This window comes from Pan paniscus, chromosome 6 (assembly GCF_029289425.2).
Source record: "Pan paniscus chromosome 6, NHGRI_mPanPan1-v2.0_pri, whole genome shotgun sequence".
Classification (NCBI taxonomy): domain Eukaryota; kingdom Metazoa; phylum Chordata; class Mammalia; order Primates; family Hominidae; genus Pan; species Pan paniscus.
The window spans coordinates 28,015,356-28,038,323 of NC_073255.2; the positions used below are offsets into that span (position 1 = coordinate 28,015,356).

The following is a 22,968-nucleotide window of genomic DNA, read 5'->3' on the forward strand; positions in this document are numbered from 1 at the left end:
TTCTGGGCCAAATTTGTTTGTTTTTTTCCTCTTAATACTTTTAATATGAAATAACACATAGTCATTCTAGAATATTTGGAAACCCTAGAAAACCACAAAGAAAAAAGATTAAATGACCTTTATTTGAACCATCTAGAAATGATCACCAAGTTTAGTGAACTTTTCATTACATATCATGCCGACCAACTGGGTCAGGAGAGCTTGAGTCATAGGTATAGGAATAAAAAAATGTTTAATAGATCATTACTTATAACCTTAAGATGGTCCACTCACATTTCTACTCCTTGTTTCATAGACCTGTGTGTTTTGGCTGTGGGAGAAAGAATACCATATTTTTCTGGTACTACATGTATTGCTGGGGAAGAGCAAATACCACAGTCCTAAAGGATAACACCCCAAACTTGCAAGGTGATAACCATAAGTGGTGCTGAATCCAAACACATAATGATCTCTTTCATCATTTTGCAAACCCATTTTTGGTTGGATAGATACCTGATGAGACCAGAGCATTATTTCAAGCCTACATCCTTCTGGATAAACCACTAGCAACTGCCCAAGACTTGATAAAAACTGACCTTAGGCTTTCTCTCCTAAAAGGTATAATGGACAATAAAATGAACTGCCTGGAATTCTGTCAAGTCAGAACACTTTCCTTCATATTGTCCTTCAAAACAATTCCTGAGGGGGGGCTACAATGCTTTTGCAGCTCATTATTGGCTATTACTATCAAAAGTGAACCAAGCCCAGGCCTCTCAAATTTGTTAGCTGATATATTAGTGACACCCCTCCATGAAGGCACAGTCCTGGGTGAGGGAGAAAGATGGTGAATTAAGTGAAGGGCTACTGGATAAGCACTGTCATTAGTCTATTTGGGTATTTTGTGCCTTTGGAACCTCCGTAAGCCCAGTCTTGCATTTACATGCTACATTGTTGGTTGAAGGCATGCTGTATTTGTGGCTAGGCAGGTCAGGTAAAATTGTTCAAGATGGGTTAATGACATGATCACCTGGTTTCCCTTGGTGTTAGACATTTGCCATCTGTCAGAACCTCATGGGCAGCTGGGAATTGTCTACTGAAAGAATGATACCTGCATAAAGGAGGCTGGCCCTGCTCCAGAATTTGGGGCATGCTCTGATTATATTGAGACATACCTCAAGCTATATGCAGCATCCTAATGCCCCAGGATCACAGGCAGTTGAGCCATACTACTGTAGCCTGTCCCACTTAGAAAGATTTCTCTTACTCTAGATTTTACTTGTAACTGATAGCTTTGCAGTTTACGCAGAAGTGTAATAACCATATGCCATCTCTAATATGTAGGAGGTGCTAGGGGTCAGCAAGCTGTCCTTCATTTTCAAGGGGTTCTTCCAACATGCTATAGATCAGGGCTTCACAGACTTTTCTATAAAGGGCCAGAGTAAGTATTTTCAGCTTTGCATGCCATTCATTCTCTGACCCAGTTGCACGAAAGCAGCCATAAACAATACATAAGCAAATGGTCATGGCTGTGTTCCAATAAGACTTTATTTACAGGCCAGGTGCAGTGGCTCAGGCCTGTAATTCCTGCACTTTGGGAGTCCAAGGTGGGTGGATCACCTGAGGTCAGGAGTTCGAGACCAGCCTGGCCAACATGGTGAAACTTCGTCTCTACTAAAAATACAAAAAATTGGCTGGGCATGGCAGTGCATGTCTGAAATCTCAGCTACTCGGGAGGCTGAGGCAGGAGAATCACTTGAACCCAGGAAGTGAAGGTTGCAGTGAGCTGAGATCACGCCACGGCACTCCAGCCTGGGCAACAGAGTGAGACTATGTCTCAAAACAAACAAACAAACAAAAAAAGACTATTTACAAAACCAGCTAAGGGGGTGGATTTGGCCTTCAGGCCATAGTTTGCCAACCTCTGCTCTAGACCTAAGAACATCTAGGGACTTTGAAGCAATCAGCACTGTATTCTAGGCTAACTTATCTTCTGTCCTATCAAGCAACATTTCTTACCAAGACATATAGGATCCTTTCCATTTTCTGGTCTCCAGAAATGGTTAGCATTACGCGCATCAACACAGGAGACCAGTATGTGACCTTGGGAAGGTGAGATGGTCCAGGATGCCTGCAGCTTAGATTATGGCATAGAGCTAAAGAGTCAAGGGATCCTTGAAGTCAGACCATGACATTTAAAAATTTTCCCTGCCAGCTGAAAAGGAATTCAGTCTAATGATCTGGGTAGATACAAACAGAAATATGTGTTAGCCAAAGTGTTAGCTATATGGCAAGTTTTCCTGGTTATATTAATCTGATCCAGTAAGAAGACTACATCTGGCCCTCTTGTAACAAAGTTACCAGTGTCAGCAGTTCCTCCAAGGCAAGCAGTTCCTCTTATATTTTGGTAGAGAAAGAAACTTCCATCAGTTTCTCTTTCTTACCGTAACACTTAACACCGTACCCATAGAGCAAATATGCCACCAGATAGCAAAAACACCTCCCCAAGGAGGGAAGGATCAGGTTAGATTTGTTAATCACCATCATATTTGGACTGTCCCTATTGGCCCGCTCTTGGCTCAGACATCAATTTCTGGTCTATTCCTTCATCTCCAGAATATAGGCTGATTTTTTACCTACAGAAATCTGGCTTTCTCAATAGAAGACTGAGTGACTAGCAGGTGCCATGAGAATTCATGGCCTGTGTACTATCCAGTAAGCACAGTGTCCTCACTGTGAGGACACCGGCAATGGCTATTTGTGTTTTTTAATTTTTCAGGATCCTTTTGAGTGAAGAACAGGAAAATTATAAACTTTTTTTTTCCCCAAAGAAAAACTGAAATGATAGTTTAAATTGTAATTCTAGGCCAGGCACGGTGGCTCACACCTGTAATCCCAGTACTTTGGGAGCCCAGGGTGGGTGGATCACCTGAGGTCAGGAGTTTGAGAGCAGCCTGGGCAACATGGTGAAACCCCATCTCTACTAAAACTACAAAAAATTAGCCAGGCGTCGTGGCAGGCACCTGTAATCCCAGCTACTGGGGAGGCTGAGGCAGGAGAATCGCTTGAACCCGAGAGGTGGAGGTTGCAGTGAGCTGAGATCACACCACTGCACTCCAGCCTGGGCAACAAGAGAACAACAACCAAAAAAAAAAAACAAAACAAAACAAAAATTGTAATTCTAAAAACTATAGATTAATAATAATTACACCCAATTTGTTTCCCAAACCATAACTATGGTGTTGATTTTGGCAGTTAAAAAGCAATTAAGCCAAGTGTTGGTGGAAAATATTTTATTTTAAAATAAAGTAGATGGCTATTTTGATGTGCAGATGGGCAAGAAGAATTCTGAGTTCATTTAGGAGGCAGGGAGCATTGTTCCTAGAATAAGGCAAATGTGGGATGACTCTTAGCACTTTATTTTTAGTCTGTAGTTCTAATTCTTTCCTTGATTTTTTTTTATTGGACAGTTGAAAAGAGATGCATATTCTTCTACACGAGCCTGGAAGTGAGACTGTAACTTCAGAATTCTCATTTGTTGTCTTGCCTTGCTCTTATAAATGACTCATTCCTAATTGCACTTTGAAAATTTATGGGAAAATTCAAATAATTGAGGAATGAACTACCAATAAAAACATTTTCATTCCATCAATTATAGTACTTGTATTTCATTGGTGACAGGAGGCAAATATTTGTATTTATTGATGACTAAAAAGTTATAGCAAAGAAAAATCTTTTTTCTGAATATTGACAGAAAAAGAAGTCTTGGGTTGCTATACTGAATTGAAATGATATTTTTCTTGTTATCATCCTTTTATAAAGCCTGTTGAGCTGCCTCTTCCCATCCTGTATCTGTTTTTAAATCATCAAGTGCTTAGTGATTTCTAAAAGAGTTATGTATTCAGTGTTCTATTTATCCTAGTATTGGTGTTCTCAATCTGTAACATGGTAATGTCTTACGATATTGATACCTAAATAAAAGTTGACTTAACTGATCAGTTTTTATTTGGATTCCTCCTCCCAGTGAAATGGTGAGCTGGGGCTTTGTAAGGATCTTGGCTTCATACGGTGGAGAAACGGGAGACTATGCCCTGGAGAATATGGGACTCTGCATATTCCCTGCCAACAATAAACTAGTAGTAAGACTAGCAGGGCGAGGGCCAGAGCCTGTAAATTACTAAGGCAGAAAACCATGTGGCACCCTATTCATGGAACTACCAGGTTCAGAAGGTTTACCCTGGGTGCATTTTCATATTCAGAACTCTAAGGTAGACTCATTACTGAGCTTATTGTCTGGCACAGGGTGAGTACTCAAGTTTCTAAGGATGAATGAACCAATATAACTTTACATAATTTTCTCAGTTGGTTTTATAAGACTGGATCTAAATATAGAAGGCTCTAAATAAAAGAAAAGAAGAGAAAAAGAAGTTATCTTTAACTTGGGACACATTTTCCTGTCAGAAATATTTTATATTAAAGATATTGCAGTGCCTGTATCATAGCCACCTTCCCTCTTAAACAGGAGGAAACAGTCCCACCCTGTGATCATGGCGGAAATCAGCAGTTATAAATTGTGTACGATTTTAAAAGATCATGTGCATAAACAAAGTATAAACCTTAAAGGAAAATGGTGTTACATCACAAAAAATTGAGAGTTTTGTAGCAGTATATCAGTAGCGTTTGTCACCAGCAAAGAGCTCTAGAAGTACTACACAGAAGTAAAAATGTGAACACTGCTACAATGATCAGAAGCACCTACAAGAACAAAATATCTAAAATAGGCAGCAATCATCCCAGATGAGGTGGACCTCTAGCTGCAGGCCCCAGCAACTGACATTGCTGAGATGCAAGTGTGGGTCATCATGAGTATCCCTTAAGCTTCCTTAGTTGTCAGCATCATGGGCAGCCAGGGGTAAACAGTATTCTCTGCAGTTTGTGCATGAAAGGTATTCTCCCTGATTCTTTGAAGGCAGTTTGTTAGACAGGTGGTCTTCATGTTCATGTAAAGAAGAGAGTAAATCACATCCTGAGGTAAGTTCTCAGTTATATGCTCTGGTTTCCTAGAAGGTCTTCCAAAATAGAAATATTGACAGTCTCAATTTCTTTTCAAGTACCTCCATAATACACTGGTTGGTAGTTTTGTTCTAAAATCAACTTCACAGCCCCTTCCACCCCACCTTGGTATAGTGCCTGAAGTTCCCACCTTCAAAGATTTGTTTCTCTTTGTGTTATGTCACTGCATCTCCAAGATACCCCCAGTGAAAATATGACTGGCGCTGGGAGTCATGACATCAGACTCATTCTCCGTAGCCACAGCTGGCCTTAATTATCATAAATTAACAGATCACTCTAAAAAGGGTCAAGGAGAGTGGAAACAGAGCTGCACATATTCGATTGAAGGCTGTAAATGGGAAGAAATGAGGAAAATGGGAATGTTATCTCCGTGAAGTTGTGTTGTGTCGTGTTTTTGAGACAGGGTCTTGCTCTGTCACCCAGGCTGGAGTGCAGTGGCACGGCCGTGGCTCACTGCAGCCTTGACCTCCCAGGCTCAAGTGATCCCCCACCTCAGCCTCTCCAGTAGTTGGGACTTCGGGCACTTGCCACCACACCCCACTAATTTTTTTTCATTTTTTGTAGCAACAGGGGTCTGTCTATGTTGCCAGGGCTGGTCTTGAACTTTTAGACTCAAGCAGTCCTCCTGCCTCAGCCTCCCAAAGTTCTGGGATTATAGATGTGAGCCACCACAGCCAGCCTGGGGTGGGGTTTTAAGGGACTCTAGCCTTTGGGAGGTAGCAAGAGAGCAGTGGGTCCATGAGCACAGGGCTGAAGGGATAAGTCAAGCTGAGGTTAACAGGGAATTCACACTCTTTACTAGACCATGTCACCAATAATTAATATTGGTTACCTTTGGTAATTGTTCATATGTTGACCCAGAGGTGCATTAAGAGCTGTCATCTCAGAAGTATTGAATCATATTCAATTAGATTTGGTATGGATTATTTTCTTTGAAAATTTGGTGATCCAGCTATAAAAGATAATTATCCTTACCTGTTACTAACAACAGAGTGTGTTGTATGGTTAGCTGGTTGTAAAAGTATGTTTAAATAAGTAATATTTTAGCATATATTCATGGTTCATATAGGATTTTAAATTTGTGGGTTGGACACCAGCAAGGGATATGAAAGACACATACAACAGGACCCTGTCCTCACACACACAGTGCGTGAGGTGTACACATAAGCACACAGCAGTTAGCACAGAGGTGGCTGTCAACACCTCTGCTGAACTTAACAGTTAATTGTCCTGATGTGTGATAGACAATGACTGTGTTGGTGGCATGGAAAGAAGAGAGCTCCCTGGGTCAGATTTGTCAACCAGGAAACCTCTGTGGAAGCTTCATGGAAGTTTTCTTGAGGGAGACTTACTCGTAGGGTTTGGGTAGGAAGAAAGAGAAAAGACTTAAAAGTATATTGAATCCTGGGTATGAATGCATCTTGACTTGGTAAGTATGATTATTAAAATTTTTCATAAAAGCCCCCAAAAGTATTGTATAACTGAATGGAATCTAACTGGACTGCACTTTTTAAAAAAAGGAAATTAGACATAGGTGGAAGAGCTGAAGGACTAGATCATTGGTCTTTTGTCTTTTGTGAGATCTTTTTGTTGTTTTGTTTTTAAAACAGGGTCTTCCTCTGTCAGACAGGGTGGAGTACAGTGGTAATCACTGCAGCCTTAACCTCCTGGCCTCAAGTGATTCTCCCACCTCGGCCTCCCAAGTAGCAGGGACTACAGGCATGCATCACCACACATGGCCATTTAAAAAAATTTTTTTGTGTGTGGAGACAAGGGTCTCACTATGTTGCCCAGGCTGGTCTTGAACTCCCAGTCTAAAGCCATCCTCCTGCCTTGGCCTCCCAAAGCACTGGGATAAAAGTACCTGAACCACCAAGCCTGGCTGAGATCTTTTTTTCCTTTTATCTTTTTTCTAGATATGACCTTAGGCAAGTCAGTTAGGATTTTCTCCTTCTTCTTCTTTGAAACAAGGTCTCACTCTGTTGCCCAGGCTGGAGTACAGTGGCGTGATCTCGGTTCACTGCAGCCTCAACCTCCCAGGCTCAAGCAGTCCTCTCACCTCAGCCTCCTGAGTAGTTGGAACTACAGGCACATGCCACTACACCTGCTAATTTTTAGATTTTTTGTAGAGACAGGGTTTTACCATGTTGCCCAGTCTGGTCTCAACTACTGAGCTCAAGCAATCTGCCTGCCTCAACCTCCCAAAGTGCTAGGATTACAGCCTTGCCCCACCATACCCCACCATCAGTTAGCCTTTCTAAACCAGTTTTCTGGTCTAAAGCCAAAAAGTTTAAATCTTCTCAGGATTTGTGTGAATGTCAGTTATGTTCATCTGACTCTTTTTTCCTTTCTTTGCTCTCCTTCACTCCTCTGTCAGATTCTCCCTGTCACCCTTGGGTTTTCTAATCTTCCCATATTTAAATATAAAAATGCTTACCATCTTCCCCACTTTGCTTTTCCCTTCATCTTCTGAACTCTTCCAGACACCTGGGACATCTCCTGTACTCTGTACAAAGAGTAGATGTTTGTTTCATTGGTGAGAACGTTTTTATAAATGAGTATACTATTGCTTTCTGGGATTTGAGATAATTTAAAGTGTAATATACCTTGCTGCGCCAAGATTAAAAATTGCATGGCAAAGTTCACTTAAAGGCAATCTGTTTAGATAACTGGCAAGGTAGCAGCACAGGGATACTATATACTTCTCTAATATGTTATTTCTACTCAAAGGACAAGTACTGTTATCAAGCATAATATCCATGTCATGCTTACTCAACTTCAGACTGAGTTTTATTTAATGATTGAGTTTCTGAGTAGCTTAGGTTTGATTTTTGGTTTTTGGTGGTGTGGTTTTAATTTGAGAGTGGAGACAGGAAGAACATTTTGTGACTTTATAAAGCAGCAGTGATTCTTAATAATTCCCTTTCAGCTTGCCACTGGCCTCACTTTGGACTGTTTGCTAATTTTAGCTAATCATTAACAGCTAAGAAATGCCCATTTGTATATTGTTTGTTGCTAATTAAGCCTGATTTTATCTAGCAGCCTGCAATAGCACAATCTCCCTCTTCCTCCCCAACTGTGGAAGCTACTGAGCTACAATGTTACTGTTGTTGAAGAATTTGAGTTACAAGGGTACTTTTCCTAATGGCTAATTACTAAATTTCTTTCTGGACTTAAGGAGGTTAATATGTTTCCAGTAATATTTATGTGACTACTGAAAATGAGCATATTTCAAAATATGTATACATCCTGTGGAATTACTTGACATGATCAAGTGTTTGCTTCTGGAAAACCAGAGTGCCCTTAAGAACGTGCTATTTGGAAGGAAAGCAAAGACTGCCTCTAATCTGTCCTATAGTTTAAATTTAGTCTCATAATATAATAGCTATTTGTGTTTCTCAATTCTTAGAGCCTTTAAATTAGTTTGAATTAAATGTTCCTGTTAAAACATTTAGCACTAGTATAGGCTTCTGCTGACAAAAGTAGTTGTTTTCCTGGTACCATATTTTTGGTACCATTCATTGTATTTTCGTTGTTATTTTTTTAAAAAATACATATTCTTTGTAGAAAATTCAAATATAGCAAGATATAAAGGAGAAAGTCAAAGTGCCCCCAACGTCCAAAGACAGTCATCAGTAGTTAGTGAACATCATTTCAGTCCTTACATTTTACAAATACGGGATCATGCCTACATGCTATTTTACAGACTGTATTTTACTCTCACCATTTTATTATGGAGATATTTTCACATCAGTGAGAATGTCATCGTTTTGAAGGGCTGTAGAGTATTCCATCACAAGGATACACCATAATTTAATACCTGTCTTCATCAAACACATTTAGTTGATTTACAGTTTTTTCCTGTTAAAATACTCCTGCAGTGAATTACCTTTATATCTGCCAGCTTTGTACACTGTCCAGTTTTTTCTTTAGGATAAATTCCTAGGAGAAAAGTTGCTCTAGCAAAGGATGAAAGTGGAAACTATTTGGATTTACAAAAGCAGGAGATGAAAGCCTGGCCCTCAACCCCAGGAACTGCCGGTTAGTTGGTTACAGGTCCCTCTGGTTTTCAGTGGTGCAGCCACCACAGAACCAGGATCCATAGTGATAAGATGCCAGCTGGAGCCAGTGTAACATAAAGATAGTGCTGCAATGAAGAACTGGTACAAACCAGGAGCACAGTGCAGCATCTACAGTATCTGACATTTGCAGAGTCAAAAATGAGGGTGGCCCTACTGGATGATATATACTTTTCTACAAATGTGAACTACCACTCAATGAAAACATTCCCTCAGTATGCTGAGCCCTGGGCCAAATACTGTATAAACACATGGAGAAAAACTCATTTTCACAGCAGCTGTGCTTTTGGCAGTTGAGCATTGTGCTTATAAGTGAAAAGATATGGAGATTGTGCAGGACCTCAGCAGCCATCCTGCTAACCTCCTGATTTTATAGATGAGTCTGTTGAGATCCAACAATGACAATTCAAGTGCACAGAATCACTTTGCTAGAAACACAACAGTGACAAGAGGAACCCAGATCACTCTACTCCCAGTCCTTTGTTCTTTCTCGTAGGCCATGAAAGACTTTTAGAGAAGCAGCGCAGGGGCTAAAGACGCAGCTTTGGAGTCAGATGGATTTAGATTAAGATCTTGGGTTCACCATTTTCTAATTATGTGACCTTTGATAAGTTACTTAATATCTCTTAGTTTTCTTATCTGTAAATGAGTATATTACCTTATAGAGTTATTAAGGAAATTAAATAAGATGATGTTTTAAAATATTTCAGTATAGTTCCTGGAAAGGTAAGTACTCAATAACTAATAAATTAATAGTATCTATTTGGTTAGGGATGCATGCTAAATCATTTGGATTCTAAGATCATTGGATGCTAGGACTGAAAGGGAAGAGACCTTTGGTCATTCAGTCATTTTGTTGTACAGATAAACTATAAAGTCCCTTAGAAGTTAAGTGACCCTAATTGAGATCCATAGCTCCTCCATACAGAGCCTGGCTTCATACCCAAGTTTCCCAGTTCCTTTGAACTACATTCTTTGTGTCCTTGTAAGATGAATGAAGCCAAAACTGTTTCTATGTGTTTCTCATGAAACTACTTCTAGGAATGTTCTGGCATCTACATAAACTTGCTTTTCATGTAGATTGTCACCATAGGTGTATGACCTTTTTTAAAGCGTTAGAAACTAAGATATATCAAATAATGGCTTAAGAGAAAGTACTTGTAATTTAGTCATCTTAAACTCAGGTTGGATTGATTCCCTGAGGTTTCTCTAAGAAATCTTAAAGTTTTGATAATTTTGCTTTCTTTTTTCCCTAAGACCCTGCCTTCCCTAATTCGGCTCGATTTTCTCTCAAAATGATCCAAAATAAAGTTCTCAGGTATTAAAAATGAAAAGTATTTCATTTTGGATTGTGGTTGCCTTTTTACTACAGTATTTCTATTATTTGAGGATCTATGTGTTTTCAGAATACATTATATAAAATCAGTCCTTACTTTGAAGGAAAATATCACACTGATCTTTTACCTTGAGGCATTTAGAGAAAATATTTAGAACTTATCACTCCCAAGAAGCTTTTACTCTTTTTTTTTTTTTTTTGCTCGTTTGGAGACGGAGTTTCGCTCTTGTTGCTCAGGCTGGAGTGCGATGGCGTGATCTCGGCTCACTGCAACTTCTGCCTCCCAGGTTCAAGCAACTCTCCTGCCTCAGCCTCCCGAGTAGCAGGGATTACACGTGCCTGCCACCATGCCCGGCTAATTTTTTGTATTTTTAGTAGAGACGGGGGTTTCACCATGTTGGCCAGGCTGGTCTTGAACTCCTGACCTCACGTGATCTGCCTGCCTCTGCCTCCCAAAATGCTGGAATTACAGGCATGAGCCACCACATCCGGCCCGAAGCTTTTACTCTTGTAGGAGCAATGAGAACTATTGTATTACAGCTAGAAAATCACATAGGGCAAGATACAATGGAGTGTTCAGTCATCAAGCCTGGACTTCAAGTGGTAAGGATTCAGAAGAAAGAAATCAGGAAAACCTACAAAAAGGAAAGCAGTCTTGAGCTTAGAAAAAAGTATAGCATGGCATATCACAGCAGAGGCAAGAAAGGCTGACTAGGACCAAGGAAGACAGGACTTTATACATGGATGTGTCCACATGTGTATGTGTGTATAATGAGAGATATATCAAAATTTAAGAAATCCTTCTACCCATATCTTTTCCAGGCTTTCCTATTTTCCATATTTCACATCTCAGCACCTAAGTATAAGAACTTGCATGGAATAGATACTCAGTAAAACTTAAGTGAATTAAATCATATTTTTAGGGTAACAGCTCCCTGACCCTGCCCACACACATACACCGTCCCATCTGTGACTCTACTGTTATTTGTCCATCTTCTTGCTAACATGAGAACTGCATATTCCTCTAGATTTCCCTGTAGATTTCCCTATTGCAGGGAGCAATAAATAGCACTGCCTTCACCTGCAAGCCCAGGTTGGAACTAGTTTCATCACTAGGGTAATGCCCAACAGTCATAGCCACTGAGCTGACAAGACTGACTTCCCATCTATTCTTCCCCACCCCACCCCCCGCCAACTACATACAGTATCTAGGTACTATAATCAGCAAAAAAAAAAAAAAAGTTTCCCATATAGCTCTCAAGTAATAAATGTCAAATAAATTAGGGGTAAGAGTGACAAGATTTGAGATTCACTGAGTTAATGCAGTTAATGAAATTGTATTTCTCTGCTACATAAACCTGATTAGATAGGAATTATGAGTAGATATGAAGAACATTTAAGAGAATGATTTAGTTTATCTTTGAGGGATTGTTCCCTGTACAATATGATCATTATTTTATCTCTTTATTTCATTCTGTGGTATACAGTTTCTCTAAGAGAACAAGTGAAAATATTTTCCCCCAGTTTTTCAAGTGTTTATTGAGTGGAATTGAAGTTTCACGAACATGTTATATTTATCACATTGTTTTGTGTGCCCACCACTGAGTAACCTACGGGGATATTGATCCTAATTAGAGAATAACATCCTAAGCTATTAAGGCTCTATTTTCCTGGTCACCTAAAAAGCAAAATGTTCATCTTTGTCAGGAGTCAAAGTATTCTACATTAGGGGCTCTTCCTTTCCTAAGAGACCATTCCTGATGTTCTGTGATACTTCAATCCAATGAATGCCTGAAACACTGGATACGATCATAGGTTATCAGTCAGATTTTCTCGAAGGAAACTCAATAATCACACATAGTGCTTTCCTTGGTGAGATTGGGAATGGTATGAATTCCTATCTGACCCTGACTATTTTCAGAAAATAGCAGGAACGCTGTAGCTTCCTATCTCAAAAAAAGGGAGGGTCCAAGATACTATAACTTTAGGGGCATCCCCCCATGCACATACATGGAAGGGCGGCACAAGCATTCTTTGATGCTATCAAACACAGTGAAGAAACAGATGCTGTGAACAGCCCTTACTGTCAAGTACTGATAGGTGTGTATTTCTAATCATTGGGGTGAAAAGTGAGTATCCAGAGTACTCAGAAGAGATTACTCAAGTATTTCCTTATAAACATCAACAGTTTTAAAGTCCAGCTGACTACATTGGCTCAACTCAATATAGAAAATTAATAAAGAAGTCCAAAAAATACCTTCTGGCTTTAGACTATCAGTAGGATAATGGCAATTTGAGCTTTATATTATCCATTGATTACTTATATCACACTGTATATCTGGCAGGGAAGGGATGGAGACCTTTACATTTGAAAAAGAAGCTTTTTTAAAATAATAAAACAACTTATGTTAGAATCTTCTTGTATTGTCTTCAATAACAGAAGGAATAGAAGACAGGGTGGTGATGGTACATCCAAATATATTTAAGTTTATTTTAGAGCCAGAAAGGACCCAAAGCAGTCATGTGCCTGCCTTTTGCCCTCCGCCCCATCTAATCAACATTCTGCAGAAACCACACAAGATTAAATTGGTAATAGTCTCAAGCCAAACATTTGTATGTGTAGTCTAATAAATTAACATATTCTTATATGTTTTTTGACTGTATCTTTGCATTGTCCTTTTCAGTTATATATTTTTCCTTACTGAAAGCTTCCCATCCTTTTCTGCTACAGGATTATAGCTGGACAGACATCCGCTGCCCCTTTGAAAAACGAAGAGATGCAGCATGCGTGTTTTGGGACAATGTAGTATACATTTTGGGAGGCTCTCAGCTTTTCCCAATAAAGCGAATGGACTGCTATAATGTAGTGAAAGATAGCTGGTATTCGAAACTGGGTCCTCCGACACCTCGAGACAGCCTTGCTGCATGTGCTGCAGAAGGCAAAATTTATACATCTGGAGGTTCAGAAGTAGGTAAGAACTTCTTAAGTATTTTGGTTTGGGGCATATGCTTTAAAGCCAAGTATCTTGGCTTTCATATTTAAATAAACAGCTGGTATTATTTGTCCAGATACTTTCTTGGTAATTTAAATATGTGTTTGTCACATTTTAGAGCTCATCTCCCTGAAGGTTTATGTCCATTGCTTTACAAACCATTAAATTACAGAACTTTAGCTTCCTAGATTAATGGCCCATTTTTTTTTATCATAATGAAGCATTAGTTGACATTATCTGAATTATAGTTCTAAATTATTTGGGCTGCATAATATTATTTGTTTTAAAGGTTTCAGAGTTCAACTTATAGACTCTTTAAGAACTAGTTACTATATTCAGGCTTTTAAAATTTGTATTATATTTGCTTTCTTTTTATTAGAAAAAAGAATGCTCTTTTTCATTTGTTTTATTCTTTAAGTTTTTAATGACTGTAGTGGTATTTATGCTTATTGAGCAGAATGGGATGTGGGTGTGGATATAAAAACCTTATTGGTTAGTGTGTTAGTGTCCAGTAGTGCTCTTTTTCTAAATGAATAATTTTTCTAAATGAATAGGTGCAGGCTAGATACATAATAGCTTTTGTATGCTTTCATTTTCAAGTAATTTCTTTAGCTTAAATAATGGGCTAATAAAGAAAACTAGGGAGACCGTAAATGGTTATACTTTTGGTCTGCATACTTATGTTTTTACCCTCAACTATTTGTCAAATGAATACAAGAAAAATCACTATTTCCTAAATGTAACCATTTCCTCTCTTTAAAAGCATTCTTCACAGACTGTTATAATGTAGAATATTTCAAATACAATAAATCTTAAAGATGATAGACGGTAACTGTTCTGTGGTACTGCAGATAACTTCATTTCGTCAGCCTTTGCTAAGTGTGTTTTTAGCTTAAATAGTAGTTTTTTTTTAATCTACTATATACTATATATTTTCCTATAGTGTCCACCCACTGAACCTACCAAATCAGGAATGTTTAAAAAGTTAAAAATAAGTTATTTTTGGTCATGACCATTGCTTCTTCTAGTTGTTATTTTCTGATCTTTACTTTTCACAGACCTTAGTTGCAACGCAGAATTATAAAGGTGTTGTCGTTTTTAAATCATTTGATATTAGCCCAGAATGGTGGGAGATGAGAAATAGTTTGGTAACTTCTAAAATTTTTTGTCCTTGGGAAGGAAAAAAAAAAGCACTTAATCTTTAATAGTATCATTTCTAAAATTTTTTATTGAACTCCTACAGTGTGTAGAAGTTTCAAAACATGATGAATGTATGTTTTGCCTTTAAATTGTGTAATCAAAATACATCAGAAATATACATCAATATTTTGAGAATATACTCAAGCAGGGACCAGTGTGATTTCAGGATATACCACACTAACTGAGAATAGTTAGGAAATATAATTTTGTTAATGGTGCTGTAGCTATTCCAGAATATTAAATAAGAATATGATCAGATAGTAGTTTTCATATGTTAAGGTATGGGTCTACCATCTGTAAGGAACTATTATGCTTTTCCACTTTATATAAACATTTGAAGTATGGATAATTCCCGTCATGCATAATGGGGCTTGAAGACATATATAAGGCTTCTTATTTAATTTTTCTTTTGAAATCAAATTTATTTTTCTAAAGTTTAATTACCAATAAATAAGTATTTCCAACAGATCATTTTAAGGATGTTTTCCAGGGTCTATACAAACAGGATTATTAGCGTTTTCTTAAACTATTCCTACACTTTGTTGTTGTTGTTGATTGAGTATGAAAATGGCCGTATGACCCTAAATTCTTCCTTCCTTAACTAATAAGATCTACAGTCAGTTCTTTCCAAACCCCCGCACACACTAAAGTTAAGCATGATGGGGCCTTTTTCTTTTACAGGAAACTCAGCTCTGTATTTATTTGAGTGCTATGATACGAGAACTGAAAGCTGGCACACAAAGCCCAGCATGCTGACCCAGCGCTGCAGCCATGGGATGGTGGAAGCCAATGGCCTAATCTATGTTTGTGGTGGAAGTTTAGGAAACAATGTTTCTGGGAGAGTGCTTAATTCCTGTGAAGTTTATGATCCTGCCACAGAAACGTATGTATCTATTTAAAATTTATTTTACAGTTAACTGTATTCTATAAGCTCTGTAGGAGATGTCAAAAGACCAGAGGAACCCAACAGAAGAATTTTGTCCTTGAGTGAAGAGTGTATATAAACTTTTGAGTGTGCTAGGGTCAGTGGCATATTTATGACCTGGACCTTTCCCTTACACCAGAAATGGCTTGAACTTACACCCCATGGGAACCTCTTTCTTTCTGGTTCTGCGTGCAATAAATGCCTGTGAATGAGACACATCTGATTGATTCATCAACTCATAAAATGTTTTTGTTTGAGCGGTCAGGAAATGTAGAGGAGGAGGGGGGAGTTTATGACCAGCAATAAATTTGTCCTTAAGTAGAAATATTAGATATTGGCTCATGGCATTAATAAATCATGCCTCCCTAGTTCTTTTTAGGTGTAAACTTCCTAAGTACGTTTAGATTCATGTTTATTAAATAAAATTATTCTTAAATCAACTGCTTTTAAAAAGGCAAAGTGTGTCAAAAAGGTAAAATGCTAAAGAAGTAACTGGTTAGCCAGTTTTTCTGACCTTGTAGTTAATGATGGAACACATTCAATGTAGCCAAAGGAAATGTGCTAATCATTGAATAATGGAGAGGGCATGAGGGCACGGGTTGTGAGTAGTGACATTAAAGCTGATGAGGACATAAAACAGATGATACCCTAGTCGTACCTTTTATGGAAACATCCAAAGAGCTTTGATAAGAAAAGTCACTTGATCATATGGCTGGATTGCCCATTGTTCTTCCCTTACTAGAACAAGTTACTGGGTGAATACGTTCACTAAAATGCTATGCCAGAGTTGCATCAAAACTCTCGTGCTTGAAGTTTTATATTTAGGAAATATTGCCAAACTACAAAACATGGAAGTCTTCAACTCCAGCTACTGCTTTTTTTAAAATTAAGAAATAAGAGGCCAGGCATGGTGGCTCACGCCTATAATTCCAGCACTTTGGGAGGCTGAGGCAGGCAGATCACTTGAGGTCAGGAGTATGAGATCAGCCTGGCCAACATGGCAAAATCCCGTCTCTACTAAAAATACAAAAACTAGCTGGGTGTTGTGGCGCGTGCCTGTAATCCACTACTGGGGAGGCTGAAGCAGGAAAATTGCTTGAACCCGGGAGGCGGAGGTTGCAGTGAGCCAAGATTGTGCCACAGCACTCCGGCCTGGGTGACAGAGCAAGACTCCATCTCAAAAAAAAAATAAATAAATAAATAAAATAAGAGCTTAATTATAAAATATGATTAATTATGTGCATTTAGCTATGATTCCCACATATTTTTAAAAGATTTAAGGAAGCATAATCAATAACTTCTTTCCAATGCAAATAATAGAAAAGCAAGTTGTCTTGAAATTTGTCTTTTGCTAAAGATGTTTACCAACTTTGCTCCCTTTTATGTGAACCTCTACCTTACTTCCCATAAACCCTAGGCTCAAAAAGTGTTACAGCATACTAGTTGGAAAACTGATTCATTCTGCTAATTATTTTTTATTTCTAAAAAATCTCTTAAAAGAGAAGCCATAACCATAAAAACTCCAGGTTTCTAAATTTTTACATCTTTATTCAGGCACTATCAATGTAAATTAATATTGATTTTTTACTTACTTTTTTGTTCAAAGTAAAAATATAAAGGAGTTCTGCAGCTTCTGTATTTTTTAAAACTAGGTGAATATTCAGTTTCAGGAATATTTAAAAACTTACAAGACCTAGCATTTCTTTCATTTTATATATATTGAGCCTAAATTTGAATTCTCTATGTTCCCTTCAATGCCCTTCAATTTTCACAAATGAAAAGCTAGTGTGAATATAATTATCCAACTCTCAAAATAAATGTTATATTATTTCCTTTTAAAAATGTTACCTAGTCCAGGCGTGGTGGTTCATACCTGTAATCCCAGCACTTTGGGAGGCCGAGGCTGGTGGATCGTCTAAGGTCAGGAGTTCGAGACCAGCCTGACCAACATGGTGAAACTCTGTCTCATCTAAAAATACCAAAAAAAATTAGCCGGGCGTGGTGGCGCGTGCCTGTAATCCCAGCTATTCGGGAGGCTGAGGCAGGAGAATCGTTTGAACCCGGGAGGTGGAGGTTGTAGTGAGCTGAGATCGCACCATTGCACTGCAGCCAGGGCAACAAGAGCGAAACTCTGTCTCAAAAACAAAAACAAAAATAAAAACAAAAAGTTATCTAGCCAGCCAAGTTTTTTTTAATAAGAATTTCTTCCCAATTTTGACATTTTAAGTGTTTGATAATTAGAATGTGTTTAATTGGAAGCTGAAAAACTAAGCCTATGGACCATAGAAACACAAATAACACATGTTGTCACTCATGTGGGAGCTAAAAATGTTGATCTCATGGAGGTAGAGAGTAGAATGATGGTTACCAGAGGTTGGTTAACAAGTACAGAAATACAGTTAGATAGGATAAGTTATAATATTCAGTAGTACAGTAGGGAGACTATAGTTAACAATAATTTATTGTATATTTCAAAATAGCTAGAGAAGAATTGGAATGTTCCCAACACAAAGAAAAGATATTCCTCAGCAGCAACATGGGAGGCCTGGGTTCCTTCCCTAGCCCAAAAAGAAACAAAAGGAAAGATAAATGTTTCAGGTGCTGGATATCCCAGTTACTCTGACTTGATCATTACACATTGTATACATGTGTCAAAATATCACAGGTACCATAAAAATATGTACATGTATTATGTATCACATTTTTAAAATCAGTTTTAAAAAAGATGGAGAGGAGCAGAAGCTCATAATAAAGTAACTGAAGAAAGAAAGAAATTATGTCTATGGAAACAATGTGACACAGTTTGAGCGGTCAGAATTTTAAGAAATGACTTTTTTTTTTTTTTTTTTTTTGTGAGACGGAGTCTCACTCTGTCACCATGCTGGAATGCAGTGGCACGATCTCAGCTCACTGCAACTTCTGCCTCCCAGGTTCAAGCGATTCTCCTGCCTCAGCCTCCTGAGTAGCTGGGATTACAGGCGCACGCCACCACACGGGCTAATTTTTGTATTTTCAGTAGAGACGGGGTTTCACCATGTTGGCCAGGATGGCCTCCATCTCTTGACCTTGTGATCTGCCCACCTTGGCCTCCCAAAGTGCTGGGATTACAGGCGAAAAAACGCTTCTAAACATTAAACTTCAGATTGCAGATAGCAGGGACCTAGTATGTACTCTGCATGTGAATTATAGGAGGAAGGGGAATTTGTGAAAATTTTTTCTAAACCTTCAGGAGATTTAGAAATACATAAAGACATGCTGTCTTTTTATATCATTAACATTATATTTGGAGAAGAAAGTGGTATGTAAATGGAATTTTTCCAAGTCAGATACTGTGTTTTAATGCATGATGATAGCTGAGTCTATAAATCTCACTACGAGCAGGGCAGTGAAGACCTAGTTTTTACTGCTGTCCCACTTCCGAGCTGTATGCCGGTCAGTTCACCTGGATGAGCGTGTGTGTTTTTCCTAAAAACAGGAGCCATGCTGTCCACCTCACCTTAACAGAGAACTTTGAAAATGAGAGTGGTGACTGTCAAACCATTTTTAAAACAATACATAAATGTAAGACAAAAGAATTGTTAATATTTCAGAGTTAATCATTGTGCCTTAATTATGTTTTATAAAGTTGAATTCATCAAATTATTTTTTGTTTTTTGAGACGGAGTCTGCCTCTGTCGCCCAGGCTGCAGTGCAGTGGCGCGATCTCAGCTCACTGCAAGCTCCGCCTCCTGGGTTCACGCCATTCTCCTGCCTCAGCCTCCCGAGTAGCTGGGACTACAGGCGCCCGCCGCCACGCCTGGCTAATTTTTTGTATTTTTAATAGAGACGGGGTTTCACCGTGTTAGCCAGGATGGTCTCAATCGCCTGACCTCATGATCCGCCTGCCTCGGCCTCCCAACGTGGTGGGATTACAGGCGTGAGCCACCGCGCCCGGCCGGCCATCAAATTATTTTAAAGAAGAGATATAAACAATAATTATAGAGAGTTACTCTTATGCCAAGTTTCCCTTTTGTTGTTGTCCTTACTGTTGTTTGGCGTCTCTTGGTTTAAGTTAGCTGCTAAAAGCACAAGCCTGTGTGCCAGTACCACCTTCACAATCACAAATGTCAGTCTTGGGAGTGTATGCAGAAGAATGTATTAAATCTCAGAAAAAAATAACTAAACTCGATTGTCTGTGTATATATGCATAATGCTGCAACCTGTGAATTAATATCCTTTAACACTTGGGTCCACATTTATATTCTCAGTTTCATTATTTATATATTAGTGGCTGTGAACAGAGCAACATGAGGTATTAAACTTGACAGAATGATAGTACTTTTTTGTTACCAGAGCAGCATAAAGTTCTTAGTGTAGATTTAAAGATGGACATGTGAATAGTAACAGATACTATTAATTTCCTGATTGCCTGAGGCCCATTATAAGTTTGTGTTTTACTTACGCATATATAAATAATAATTAAAGCTAGGTATGATAGAACTAGTTAATATTTCCTGCCAGCAGAGGTGTGAAGAAAGAAAAAAGAATTATTTATCTTCTAAGCATCTTCCTCTTCTTTTTTGTTCCCATATTACAAGTTTTTATGAACCTCAGGAAATGGATTTCCTCTAAAAACGTGTTTTTTAATAGATATCCTCATTTTCTTATATCCTATCAGAATTGAAAGGAATAAAATCCATGTTTTCCCCGTGTATTAATAAATTACCCATAATCATTGTTCAACTTTTGTTTTCTACCCTTCTAGACATTTTGTGCGTATATGTACACATATGTGAGTAGTAAATGAGCACTTAATTAGAATAATAGACCTTTCTCATTAGTATGAGTTCTTTTACTTCCTGTAAACAAGCACACTAAAAACTTTAATTTTTTCAGATGGACTGAGCTGTGTCCAATGATTGAAGCCAGGAAGAATCATGGGCTGGTATTTGTAAAAGACAAGATATTTGCTGTGGGTGGTCAGAATGGTTTAGGTATGTGATGTTAATTCACTGTTCCACTTTCCTGATGAGTTTGCTGATACTTCCTTAAATTATTGAAGCATTTTTAAAAAATCTAGATAGAAGCATTTACCATGTATATTATTATATCTATTTTTATACTTTCTGGGAATTAACATACTTGATAAAATATCGCAGGATGTTAAACATTCCTGTTTATGAAATGTCGCAGTAGTCACCAGTCATTGTGACAATTTTAGATGGCTCCTATACATTCCCAGATACCTCCTGGGGAATGATGTCGCACCAGCTTAAGAACGATTGAGCAATAGAAATATGTGAACTTTAAAAAACCTTTAAAAACTTTTTAAATACAAGTTTTAAGGCTTGTATCCAGGTCCTAAATGGTAAAGTTTCCTAAATATTTTTAAACATTGCATGAAAATATCAATATTGTAATTTTTAAATGACTAAATTTGGCATTTTGTATCTTAAATAATTGTCTTAAATGAAAGGGAGTCGGAACTGAATCTAGACACAAGCTTCAATTTAGTCAGTACATTTAAGCATCACTTAAGTGTAACAGTAACTTCTTTTCCTTCTTCTGTCCCTGTCCATTGCTATTTTCCATAAAGTGCTAAAAGGAGGAAAAAGAAGGACATTTGAGTAATTATAATCAAAGTTAATCGGAGGGGAAGTCACTGATCGGTTTATTTTGCATTTTTCCAGAATAGATAAAACATGTTTAATTTTGTAGAAAAAAAAAATCAATATTTAAAAAGAAATATTAAATGTCTATTGTGTTAAAATAAGAGTAAGAATTTAGGTGGTGGCTATGTGGACATTCACTGTAAAATTATTACAGTTTTTCTGTGTGTTTGAAATTTTTCACAATAAAATATTGGAAAAATACAAAAAGTTATTACTTTAAGAAACCTTAGAATTGTTGATATAGTTTTTCATGTTGTTCATGTTTTATTCTTTTGAAGGTGGTCTGGACAATGTGGAATATTACGATATTAAGTTGAACGAATGGAAGATGGTCTCACCAATGCCATGGAAGGGTGTAACAGTGAAATGTGCAGCAGTTGGCTCTATAGTTTATGTCTTGGCTGGTTTTCAGGGTGTTGGTCGATTAGGACACATTCTCGAATATAATACCGAAACAGACAAATGGGTTGCCAACTCCAAAGTTCGTGCTTTTCCAGTCACAAGTTGTTTAATTTGTGTTGTCGATACTTGTGGAGCAAATGAAGAGACCCTTGAAACATGAAAAATGAGTGGACTTCAGACTCATCAGAGACTCTAAAATATAGCCACCAGTGCTTTGTTCCAGGAGTTTGGTGACAAAGTTTTGGTTTGGTGTTTTGGTAAAGAAAGTTTCAAGTGAAATGAGGTTCCTATAAAATAGATGTTTCTTTTATATGGATTTCCTTAATTCAAAGATCATATTTTAGCTGGCCACAAAACCAAGAACATATCTAGCAAGAAAACTTGAAAAAGTATAAGCATTTGTTAAAAATATGAATTTCTTGAATGAATTTCACATTTGTAACTATGATTTTGGCAGAATAGAAGATTGGCTCATCAGTGAAGCACAGTATCTTAGCTCTAGATTCTATTTTCATGCATCACAGAAGTGCTATGCAGTTAGGTCTGTTTGTGCTCAGTCAAGAACTAAGAAATAGTATGAATTGTAAGTCAAGATGGGCAACTCAGATGGAGCAGCTTAGTCTCACATAGTTTGCTTGTCTATTTATTTTATTTAGTGCCAAATGTATTCCATTTTAAAAGTAAGCCAGAGTGAGTCAAGGCATATACACACTTTCTCACAAAACTTCCTAAACAGATTTGGGGGTTTAATATGTCCAACTCCTCATGAAATATATTCAATCCACTTAAATATATTCCATCTTTTTAACATAAAATGTAAAGCTTAGCACCCATTATTAATTTATGTCTCTGCTTTATCCAGTGGTTAAAAAAGGATTCTGCCTCTTTAGTCCTCACTGTTAAATAAAATCCAATCATAGTAAGTGATTAACTAGCAAAAGGTAAAGCTATTTATAGCAAATTTCTAGATCATTAGAAAAGCACTGGTAGTTGTACAATATCAGTGTTGACTTTGAACTTCTTTAACAAGATTATGAATTCTTTTCCCTTAGCCAAAATATGAAATATTTAACCTAGTTGTCTCTAAAAGTTTTGTAATCATGAGTTAAATATATGTCATCTCCTATTCATTGCTTTTATGTGATCAATAAATCTTTTACAAACCCAACTACTCATTTCCTTCCTAGTAATACTTTGCCTTTTTCACTGTGTATGGAATGAAACATGTAAAGCTGTCACAATCAATGTTTTTATCTGATAATATTAAATATTTTTTAACTTAAAATAGGCCACTCAGTTTGTTCTTCAAGTATTTTAGGTAATGGTTGTTTTT

At 37.7% G+C, this 22,968-nt stretch overlaps 1 protein-coding gene across 3 annotated transcripts in view; it reads left to right on the plus strand.

The window, feature by feature from the left end:
• KLHL7 (kelch like family member 7) overlaps positions 1–22,920 on the plus strand; it is a 69,702-nt gene extending 46,782 nt beyond the window's left edge. For all 3 annotated transcript variants that reach the window (XM_003807946.5, XM_008960056.6, XM_003807948.6), the window contains 4 exons: positions 13,196–13,436; positions 15,339–15,540; positions 20,458–20,555; positions 21,512–22,920. In XM_003807946.5, coding sequence (XP_003807994.1) covers positions 13,196–13,436; positions 15,339–15,540; positions 20,458–20,555; positions 21,512–21,795 — 825 coding nt within the window. In that variant the 3' untranslated portion in view covers positions 21,796–22,920. The remainder of the gene's footprint in view (positions 1–13,195; positions 13,437–15,338; positions 15,541–20,457; positions 20,556–21,511) is intronic.
• Positions 22,921–22,968: the final 48 nt, after the last annotated feature.